At 40.9% G+C, this 12,021-nt stretch overlaps 2 protein-coding genes across 3 annotated transcripts in view; both read left to right on the top strand.

Moving 5' to 3' along the window:
* The first annotated feature begins 1,845 nt into the window (after window positions 1-1,845).
* LOC119740400 (melanocortin receptor 4-like) lies at window positions 1,846-5,115 on the top strand. Its single transcript, XM_038215690.1, has 2 exons — window positions 1,846-1,938; window positions 3,932-5,115. The coding sequence occupies exon 2, from the start codon at window positions 3,942-3,944 to the stop codon at window positions 4,857-4,859; it is 918 nt and encodes a 305-aa protein (XP_038071618.1). The 5' UTR covers window positions 1,846-1,938; window positions 3,932-3,941; the 3' UTR covers window positions 4,860-5,115.
* A 5,490-nt stretch (window positions 5,116-10,605) lies between these two features.
* Window positions 10,606-12,021, top strand: part of LOC119740419 — an 85,496-nt gene continuing 84,080 nt past the window's right edge. For both annotated transcript variants that reach the window (XM_038215720.1, XM_038215719.1), the window contains exon 1: window positions 10,606-10,767. The gene's annotated coding sequence lies outside the window, so the exon portion shown is untranslated. The remainder of the gene's footprint in view (window positions 10,768-12,021) is intronic.

The raw sequence follows: 12,021 nt of genomic DNA, 5'->3' as shown, positions 1-12,021 counted from the left end.
AGTAAAACACGACTGTGTGTACGTGATGGTGATGTAAATAAAACATCGTATATGTTTGTTTAATATTCGCCATTATATTCATTCATAAATCCTTGCCATCACACCGAATAAATTACAATGCCACCTTCATCCCTTGATTATGATAAATTCAAGGACATAAACAAATATTCCCCCAATACACTTATTTATTTATAAATTCCACTGGTATGCCCAAACAGTTATAAAGTAGTTTCCATTGGGGCCCTGCATACGCAACAAATTATTAAAGGGAATGTACATCATTGGCTTTTGCTGTAATTTTGAACTACTTGAAGAGTTAGTATAATAGATACAAATATTGTAACACTGCCATGTTTGAAGTTTTGTGTTCGAAAATGCTGGAAAAACCAAGAAAAACGAAAAAAGTTCAAGTAGTCTGGTTCCCTGACTCCACTTAGGATAAAATGGATCAATTTATAGATGCCGGAAAATTGTAAGGTAAGGGAACCAGTGTAGCTGGCCTGCACCCGTTCATGAACATGTTACCAATAGCAAACAAAATTTGGACTGAAAAAATGGTAAATTTGAAGCAGAAGTTGAAAAATAGTTAGGTTTTTCCAACGGTGATCGGCCGACCACTGTTCGAAATGTATACAAAAATACCAATTTCTTGAAAATGACTTCACACCAGGAGCCATAATTTTACAGGATGCTTTTGACTGTCATTTACCAACATCCAAGTAAGCTATTTCGTAAAAACTTATTTTTCGATGTTTGCAAATGTTGTATATTCCCTTTAAACTCGTAAGGAAAATGCATTGCTGAAACATACGACAAACATTTATATTTACAAATACGAGTAATCAACACTACGAGAACCTATAGTGTCTTCCAACCACACAGCGTGATAAATATTCGTGTCAGGGTGCGTGATGTGATTGGTTAAAAAGCGATGCATGCTGACAAAAAAATACGCTGCCGGTTCCTGTCTTTCTGATATGACAATTGAGTACATTTTTGTCGGTGATTTGATGAAGACTTATCAGATTTCTCCAGATGTGATCGAGTAAATTTCCAAGTTCTATGTTTAGTCCTAGTCTTCAATAGATTGATTGAACCAACAGTAGCAAAGGAATGTCAAAGCTTGTCACTTGGTTTGATTGACAGCTCTTGTTGGTACTTTCGGCTTAAAAAGTCGTCATCGGCAAATGGTGATCTAATAAAACTGCTATCGTTTGAATAGGACAATTGCTAGTATAGCACTAAACAATAACCTACTTTTGTAAATAATAACACGCTCCAAAATGCACTGCCGAACGTCTGATAGTTAACCTCGCCAAATTGTGTTTGTTTATGGCTTAAATCGAGGACACACACGTGCAACATCATCGATCAATTGAAAAGACAGGAACCAAACCGAGGACGACCTCGATTAGAAAACGTGTACAAAACCAATGAGAGCTGTTACAAAAAAAGTTATAGTATATAAACAAAGGAAAAGGGAAGAGGAACAATAAAAAAAAACTCGATTTACACCATATACAAACGTGTATGTGTGTGGGCAAGACAAACTCAAAATCCGAACTCGGATCCAGCATGTGTTCTTCATAGCGTGCGCTGGCGAGGGAAGTGTACATCATGCACGGTACGAGTGCACTGCATGACATTGCGACCGTATCGTGAGTAATTTGCATTTGGAACTTTCCACTGGCTTTAAAGTTTAATCCTCTATTAATTTGTACACATTTATGCAGTGTTATACATTCAATATGCCATAAGGTTTCTTCTTTCTGTTTTATGACATAAATAATGCATTAATTGTATAATTTCACACCTCTCCTTGAGCTAAAAGGTTTCATTCGGTGTTTTGGTTGCGAGACGACTCGCTGCTTCAGTTTCTTCCCATTTTCGACTCAATCATCTGGACGAAGTTTGTTTTCGGATTTGCCCTGTGGATAGGTACGTAATTGGCAACATCGACTTCGACTTGAATTCCATTTAATGTTCAGGTCCACGGTTTGTACAGCCCGATTGTCTGAAGGTTCTTTATTCCGAAGGTTCAATGGTCCGAAGGCTCGATAGTCCGAAGATATGATATAGGGTCCGATGGTCCGAACCGACAATAAAGTCCGATAGTCCAAATTGACAATAGGACCTGATTGTCGATTTGGAATATCGGACCATTGTCGATTCAGACTATCGGACCTTATTTTCAATTCGGAATAAAGGACCTTCGGACTAATTAACCTTATTCTAAACCGAATCTTCGAACCTTCGAACCAATGTACCTTCGGACTATTGAACCTTCGGACTATTGCTTCAAATGTTCGGATTAACGAACCTTATTTCATTTTCGGACTAACGGGCCCCCGCTAAAGGGAATTTTGTGCATTCGGACTATCGAACCTTCGGACTACACAGCCTACATGTATATTCGGACTATCAAACCTTTGGACTATCGGGCGGACCCCATTGTAACTAGCGGTGTATAATAGGATAATCTGAAATGATGCAAGCATGGGACATTACAATATTATTACAACACGGTATAGGGTGGCTATCTTATGTAACAGGCCCCACACTTGCATCGAATCATTTTGAAATGAGATTTACATTGATGGTGGAGTTACCACTGGAATAACCAATTAAAATTATTTTATTAATATACCTTTGTCTATGAAAAAAAAATTGCCGTATTAATGTTTGGGAATGGTTCCAAAATATCATAATTGTTACTTTTAATATATACACGGACGAACGGCGGAATGGATTCCCAAAACGTTTCATCAGCATACTTTAACATGTTCCATTTTACCACACCGTCAGTGACACCACGAAGTAACACCCAAGTGGACTTGAGAGCGCGCGTAGAAAAATGAGCGATTTTGTTTTCACGAAGTAACACGTGTTTTACAGGGTGTTAACAAAAAAAAGAAGGAAAACCAACTTCAAAGAATGAGTATGGACAGACGATATGTTTACTGGCTATGAAACTGGTATCATCTCAAAGCGTAATCTCTATACTATGTTTAGGTTTTCTGAGTCATGCATCAGTGAGCATCATTGTCTTGAAAACTGGATGCAAAAATGCAGTTGGTTCACTTTCATAAAAAAAAAAACCACTGGGCACGGTGTGCCTATTGTTACGAAAATGTCTGTAAAATGGCTTTAATGTTAATCCTCGGGAAAATGGCACATTGTTTTGAACGTGGCTTGGTCAAAAAAAGAAATTCATGACAAACAATAAAATCCAGTTTTGAAACCAACCCGACTTGTTTTTGGTTACTTTTTATGCACTCGTTTCTTCTTCTTGAATACATATTCTCATGCACACCATACCTATGTTGACATGAAAGTGAACCAACTGCAATTTTTCATCAAAATCTCATGACAGTGGCGCTCAGTGATGCATAACCCTGGAAATGTAAACAAGGTATCATTGAAAAGCATAGAGATTACGCTTTCAGATGATAACAGTTTTATAGCCAGTAAACATTTAGTCTGTCCATACTGGTTCTTCGTTATTGAAACATCCTGTATAGCTCCATGCACTCGTGTACTGTGCGCTGAGTCATTTTCGTTTTCACGAAGAAACACTCATCTTTATTTCGCCAGTTTGAAGGCTTTCTGTTATCCTACAAGAATTATGTATAAATTACATTCCTGTCAAACGTTTTAAAACGCTTTAATCCAAAAAGTATTTCCGTAATAGTGTGAAAACGAAAATCGATCCCCCAAGTGTCCGATGAGTGCGCGCACACACGAGTGTAATACTTCGTGAAACCATGGAGAAATATGTTTTATTTCTCCATAATTATGGTGAAACCGACATTTGTCATTTTGCGGTTTTCACGAAGTAACACTTGGGTGTTACTTCGTGTCGGTGACAACACGTTAATTGGTTAGATCACCTAAATTAAGTGTTATTGATCATGTTGTTTTATCTGTGCAGGCAATCGACAATGGTTTCTTCCTTCGCCACCGTAACCAATTATTTTATAGCTGTTATTGCAGTCCTGGCTTTGTTGGAGAATCTGCTGGTGATGGTGGTGTTAGCCAAAACCAGCCATCTCCGCATCAAGTACTTCGCCTTCGTCTTCAGTCTCGCCCTGGCCGACCTGGTGTTTTCTGTGATGGCAATTGCCTTTTCCATAAACAGGGCACAATTCCTTTCTGCCCTTCTCCAGTCGAGTTTCTTCGTTTCCGTGCTGATGATTTTAGCAGTGGCTGTGAACCGCTACCTGGCACTGACTATCACGCCGCCCTCTCGCTATGACGCGTTGGTGACGCGATGCCGCCTGGTAGTGGTTTGCCTTCTCCTTTGGTGTTTCTCCCTCGCACTTCACTTGCCGGTAGTCTTGGTGGCATCTAGTGAGGTTCGCTTGATTCTATCAGCGTGGTTTAGATCTCCGTTAATACTCGCTGTGTGGATCGTGACCGCTGTGCTGTACTTCTTCGTCTTCAGAAAGATCAAGGGCTACGTTCCCCCGCTTGCATCAAGCCCAGGTCTCTCCATCCCTGATGACTCGGAACAGGCCGCTACTCGTGTTCGTCAGACCCGTCGCTTGTTGGTCACTTTCTCCATCATTCTTGTGACATCATGCATTTGTTGGATCCCTTACAACATCGGCCAGATAATTGAGTATTTCATCGAAACTGGTCAGAGCACAATCTCCGACGATACCTCCAATAACTACAACACGTTTACCGGTTTTATTTATTGTCTGTCTCCAGCTATCAACCCGCTAATCTACTGGTGGCGTTTGGATGGTTTCAGGCAGGGCTTCAATGCACTATTCTGTCGCTGTCTGCCTCAGAATCAGGATTTTGGAGAAATGGTTGATTACGAAGTCCAGCAAAATACCGAAACCATGGGATAAAAAAATGGCCAAAAAGATAGTTGGATGAGTGTGGACTCATAATTTGGTTATATTTCTTGATATAATAGTTCAATTCTTTCACCATTTGATTTCCGCCGGAATTCTGCTGGGGTTTGTAGGCTTGTACCAAAATGCAGTATACAAACGTGTTCTAGTGTTTTAGTATACAAATAGTGAGTGGATCAGCGTGAAATGGGAGGAATATTATCGCAAGGTAAAGTATGGACTTTTCCATTTCACGAGACGAAGCTGAGTGAACGGGAAAAGTCCAGATTTTACCGAGCGATAAAATTCCTCCCATTTCACAATTAAAGCCACTCACTATTTGTTTTATATAACTGACATATAGATCCTTGCCATTTGATATATTTGAACTTTTATTTCAATATAAAATTGGTTAAAAGTGTATTTCTCTTTTCCAAACCACCCCTTCACGAAAATGTTTGAACCCAACGCTGTAGCGCTGGCTCTTTGGAACAATACGCGCTACGCGCAACGCTGAACGCGCATACCAGCATGCATTTGCACACAAATACCACGTCATGGAACAAGAATGATCCTAACTGTTTAATAGTATTTCCCACACACCACGCTGCCTAAGGACTATGGGACAGACATCGTGCCGCGCGGACAGATATCACACCGCGTAACGACAGGCACCACACCTACGGTGCTATATTAAAGCTATAGTCCATCATTTGTAATTTGTGCATTTTGTTCGTTTGAAGCAACAAAAGAGTTCAAAATCTAATGAAGGATACTGAGCAACTAACCTGATGAAATTTCAGCTAAGCTTCAGCTGTACATTCCGAGAAAAACAGCATTCTAAGATCTCAATTTCAAATCAAAAGTTACTGAATCATGTTTTGAATTGTTTTGAATTGCAGCTGTACGCGATGTCGCGCACTGATCCGACGAATTATAACAACCGCGCGCGCGTGTGCGTCGTTCCAATACTTGTGCACGCTGCGCTGAATAACAAAACGAACTACTAATTTAAATTTTCCTACGGTGCTTCTTAAGAATCACCGTTGGAAATGCCTTCTTTCGTTGATTACTTCAAAATGACAGCTTCCCAGAAAGAATAATTTCACAGGGAGTTTAGTTCCCTTACTATCTTTCAACCAAGTTTGTTTTTCAACAATAATTACGCCGGTTACTTTTCGGATGGCTGCAAATGAATGACTCTAGCTTTAAAAAGGGATATTTGCTTTTGGGTAAAAACCAAGGTTTTCTGTCTGTACAGCTGACGATGTCATCGAGAAACGCCATTACCTTGTATTAAGCGTTCAGTCATTATCAGTCATACATTTTTATTAAGTCGAGGTTATACGGTACCATTTTTGGGGAGTTGTTAATGTGCAACCTTTCGTAGTTTTCAGCTTTTATTGAGTCAAAATTCGTTCATTTAATATATTGTGAATTTTTGAATTTTATTTCTTCAATGAATTAAAGTAAGTGAATTCCGTCATTTAATTGGATTGGGTTTTTTTAAATAAATAAATTGGTGCAGGTTTGCAATACGTGCGAGTTGAAATCTTTTCGTGATGCGGCGGCGGGCTGTATTATATATAAGCTCAATTTTTATAAACAAAAGGTCTGGTATTCAGATGAGTGCATAAATTATCATCTCATTAGTGAATTACGAGTGACACACATGCATTTATGGTTAACATATTTGATGATGGAGGAAGTTTACAGTGTGCTGTGCCTGTTTGTTACTGAACTTGACGGAAAGAGAAAGTTTGTTGCTTATTTCGACGCTAATTTATCGATGAGTTTCTACATTTTATATCTCCTTTGTTCCAAGCCTCATTTTCATTGTATGTTTATCCACAAATGTTTAATTATTCATCAGAACACAATGGTATTAATCAGTGGTGTAGCCACGAGGTGTGCCCCCCTCCAGGTGCCCCACCAAAATACTGATAATGCCCCTTTTCCTTTCCCAACCAAAAAGGGTTTTTGTAAGTTATTTTTTCAGTTAGCCAAAGGCTTACTGTTTGCAATTTCTTATATAGCGAGATAATGGGGCCCCAAGTGGGAAAAACTGCAGTAGGACGTGTGCGATATGTGCCCCCATGCCCCCACTAACAATCCTAGCTACGCCACTGGTATCAATTTGTAATGAATTTTTATTTCATTGCTTAAATTTTTATCAGCAAGTTCCCAAAATGAAGAGTTTACCTCGCCGCTTTCAATGTATGGCCGACTGGTGAATAAAGTCTTTAGCATAATCTCTCGTAACGTTTCAACTGGTCTGTAAATTCTAGAATTTAGGAGTATTTACCAACAGTTATAAGCGTAGCCGGAGTTTCACTATACCTTTTCACGTTGAGCAGGTGCGTCGCCAGATCAATTCAAATTGGGGGAGGGTTGACAACAAATTTGCCAAAAGGCAATCGATCCGTACCTGCTGTATGATAGTCAGGAAACTTTGTCCCCGGTCACTCAGCCGCCTCAAAATCAATATTTAGCCGACAGGACAGGACGTATGGAACGGCCTCTCCCCATGTGGCGACGCCCGTGTCGGTATAGGCGCAAGCAAAAAGGTGCGCCTACACGTCACCTTAATCGTCTAACTACTAAGTCTTGTAGTTATCTTACCAATGTTCTTCACCAGAATCCGACCGGTTCATTTAATTCTATCCATTGGCGGCGCTAAACTCTACTGGGTGAGGAAGTATAATTGGGGGGGGGGGGGGGGGGGGGCACAGAAATAAATGTAGAGGGGGACATATAGAAAAATCACCGGCCGTGGGAAATATCGAAAAGGGGGCAAGTGGGTTGGGGAGGAGGAATTCCCCTTGCGCCCCCCCCCCCCGTAACGCCACCACTGTTCGTCATGTTCCCGACGTGACAGGCCGCGTGTCTAGGTTTGCGGATCAGCATTTCAGGCCAAGTTCGGGCAAGGACCATTAGTCGACTAGTGGTTGATTTGTGACGTACCTTACGCCTGCGCACTGATAGCAACGTGCGAACGTCTCTAGTCGAGTCAACGCTGGTCAAAATGTCATCGCAGGGTGCATACCTGCAAATAAACTCCCATAGACACTAGTGCTAAATGCCCATACTTCAAAATTCTTTGAAAAATACTCAAAACTCTCACAGGTATTCAAGCTGCACAGAAAAATGATAATCAACATGTCATCTTTCGTTTTCTTTTCAATTTTTGGTGGGTTGACCATTGACTTTTCGAGATATTTTCACCCAAAGAAGACGACCCCTATTTTCCCATAAGCGGAAAAGTAGCCATCTTGAAAAACGATCCCTCCACAACATGGCAAAATAGCGCCACTTTCGAGCCCAATAGCATCCAAAATGCTCAGAATTGGAAGCCCCAAGTCCGGGCCAGAGGTTCATTACCATATCTCTTCAATTCCCCAATTTTACGGCGCTCAGAACTCTCTAATATAGAATATTTTGAGGGTATAACTTTTATTCATGAGCTTGGCGGATCGATTTACCGGTGTGCACCCCGCAAAGCTTCTGGATCCTGGCTCTTTGCTAGCGTTATGAATGCGCGCGGCTATTGGTTACCAGCGATGCAACCAACCCCAGTAGGCTGGTTCCAAATAGTCGACTAGCGTAGTCAACCATCGTCGACTGACTAGACAGAGTTCGGGCAAACGTTAGTTAACCATTGGTCAACTATAGTCCTTCCGCGAACTTGGCACAAGCTTTACGGCTCAGAACGCCCTCTATCGAGAAATGAGCGTGCGGTACATTAAAAGACAAGTGGTCGGGGTCCTAGCTTTAGAAATAACTAGGCTAATAACTTTGTGCGCCCCCCCCCCCTCCCCGGCCCTCGGAGAAGACCACAAAATATACCGGTTTGATATAGGGTTCAATATCACAACTATTATAGACAAAATGGGTATAAGAAGAACTCAAATTTGAAGAAGAAATTGAATGCCCCTCCAGAAAATGAGGACAGTATAGACTGTTTCTTTCTCTTTCAAAACAAATACATGTGTATACGACCCCATTTCTTACGCCACAGCATAATGAGTTTTAATCCACCCCTGCATTATTACTAAACCCCCCAGAGATACTCTACACCCGCTTGGCGTGACGTAATTCGACGGGGTCCAAGATAATTATGAAATTTGGCGATTTCTTTTTATTCTAGCTAGGCCTTTATAGGAAACACCTGCACCTTGGCGCCTTGCATTCATGCATGCTATTTTACCATACGGTACAAATATTCCGCTGCCCAAATTTTGCAATATTTAACTTAACAAAATTATCACCATGCTGATGAATATATTAATAAATTGCCCATCTTCATGGTGATTTATACAGACATACGCCTATCGTACATCTTATCATTTCTGCAAAATATGGTGGCGATTTTTCAGATTAAAGTTAGGCTCTAAAGATTATACCAGTTATTCCGTTCGACCTCCTGCCGTATCGGTTCGAGTGCGGTGAATATTTTAAACTTTTGTAATGGGTAACTAAATTCGCAAGACATACGAATTTCGAACAATTTCTGAAAAAAAACCTAATGAATACAATTTTCAGAATGACAAACAAACTTGGAGCTGTACTCCGGCCACGCGGGAAAGCAGGGAAGGATTTCAGTAGGCCTAATGATTTCTATTTTCATAATAGTTTCCGAGTCCTTGGGGGGGGGGGGGGGCAGTTACAACATCTTGAACAAAACAATTCACAGAATCTTGCCAATTTACGAAACTCGTATTAGCTTTTACACTACGCTACGGTAGAAAAGCCAAAGTGTTTTATTTCATTTTTTTCCCCAACATTTGCGATCGAGAGTACGATCGCGCATAAATTTAATCTGATTAGCTGAATCATCATTTTTGACAAGGAAAAAATGAGAAAGTTGTCGAAACCCACCCCCATATTATAAATAATATTACAAATAACATGAAAACTCCCCCTGCTCTGAACCCCCCCCCCCCAAAAAAAAATAATAAATAAAATTATGACAATCATATCGCAGTGATAATGTCCGCTTGTGGGGTTAAGGGTTGTACGTGGTCCGCTCATATTAAGTCCGACGCCTCATTACGTCCGACCGACGCCGCATACGTCCGACAAAATCGCATCCCCCAACCAAATAAAGGCCCATAAGTCCCGACGACTCCGACGCCGGAACCCGGACGCCCAATGGCACAAAAAAGGGTGCAAATACTTTTTAAAAAGGGCACTTGTTCAGAAAAAAGGGCACTTGTTAAAAAAGGGCACTCTTTACAAATATTGGGGAGGGAAGGGGGGGGTAAGCGCTTGTGAAAAAAGGGCGTTGAATGGAAAAGAGCAATCTTTACAAAATATTTCTTTTTGGAAGCGGGGGGGGGGGGGGGTACCCCACCCCACCCCCACCATGCTGGCAACGCCTATGAACGATTCGCTTTGGAGCAGACTGGCTCCCGGTCCGTACACTATCGATACTAATGGGGGGGGGGGACATGTTATCCCGCGAGAAGTGAATAAAATTTGATTTTTCGGTCGATGTCTCATTCAATATTGAATAATTGCTAGAAAAAAAATCGCAGTTGAACAACGGAACCTATTTTTCGTTAAAAAAAACCCTCGAAATTGCACGGGGAACTTAATTTAATGACTTTTCTCGAGAGGTAGAAAGTAGTTTGGTGGCTTTGGGCACAAGATATGAATGCCACTCCATGCATGCGCTAGCCAAAAGTCAAGGTCACATGACTAAACACTTTTTGGGTGATCTAATTCCCGACTCGATATCAGTGCAAGCGAACGAGTTAGGGCTCAGACTACATTTACACGCAACCACTCAACTGAACAGGTGTACGTAGATCACCATGGGTTATCCGAATTACCATGTCTTTCGAATGTTTGACTTCTCCCTGTGTCTGCTGACTTAATCTCGAATGGGAACGTTAGACAAGGAATGAGGCAGATGCTTATGGTAAGTTGGGATTTTTTTTAAAGCAAAGTTAGAGCAGTGTGACGGTTGAGGTCTGGAACAGGAATTGACCGACTACAACAACATTGCACACTGCATGCACGCAACTTGTTGACTGTGAGTACAGTGTGACTAGTGACTGTACTGTGTGTGTGCTGCTGCCACTGTGCAATCTCTATGGTGGAATCGGCCAGATGTACATGTGGTGCTGTGAACGGTTCAATATTTGGAACTACTTTGCATGCATTGTTTCGTTCTGTCCAGGACTTCCTGCGGCAATTTTCCTGATATTTTGTTCAGGTTTATGTATAAATTTTTATGGCGATTGTCATAAAATCGTTCGATCGTGTACTTAGTGTAGGGCCCCTCTTTACTAGGTTTGATTAAATTAGAGTCCAGGTTGTTATTTCATAACTTCAAAATGAACTTCAACCTAAAACAGACTTCTTTCATTTCTAATGACACCTTCCTTGGTAAATTGTTTTAACATTTTCTTGTGGTAGAAATTACGATTTTCGTACAGGTTTTACTGTTGGTGTCGCGTGCGATTCAACGCGGTATTGCATGTTCCCTGTACATCGCAAGATCGCCATCTTTATTTTCGTGTTGCGTTTTGTCATTGTCGTCGTCAATTTACCCCAACATTTCCCTCAAAAATTCAAAACAGTGCCCATACATCTGTGAAAATGACCTACATGTTAGTTCTTAATGTCGCCAACTACCGGTAGCTGACTAGCTTGGTAAGTTAAAATAACTTGAAAGTAGATTTGGTTCTCTTACTACTAGGGAACAGGGCCCTATGCTACACGATCACCCTTTTTCTAGTGCTGGTTTCATATGAAGATCCGACTCCTGTGAAAATTTGAAGCCTTTTCCCTCTTATTGGTTAATCCCTCGCAGTGACCAGTCACCAACGAGCCATAAATCATGTCATAGTCCTCGTTCATATCCATACGGTACCGAGGAATTCCAGTATGTGAGACACATTTATGGGGGTAATATGATCTGCATGTGTGTTGACATGTAGCCAACACTCATAATCTTGTAGGTGTACATTTTTGTGTGTGACTGCGAGTTGTATGAAAGGAATCACTCTGCCTTGGCCACCAAACACGTCATCATTTTCTCATATGGACCTAACTAGGTCTACAAATGTTTTTTTCAAGTGTACATAAATATACTTTGATTTTGTTACAAGTTTTGTCATTTATTAATTTGATCAATTGCAAAGTAGTCCCATTAGTATCCCCCCCAATG

This window comes from Patiria miniata, unplaced genomic scaffold, assembly GCF_015706575.1.
Source record: "Patiria miniata isolate m_02_andy unplaced genomic scaffold, ASM1570657v1 HiC_scaffold_5, whole genome shotgun sequence".
Classification (NCBI taxonomy): domain Eukaryota; kingdom Metazoa; phylum Echinodermata; class Asteroidea; order Valvatida; family Asterinidae; genus Patiria; species Patiria miniata.
Note: the sequence above shows the minus strand (reverse complement) of the source record. Positions and strands in the feature narration are given on the sequence as shown.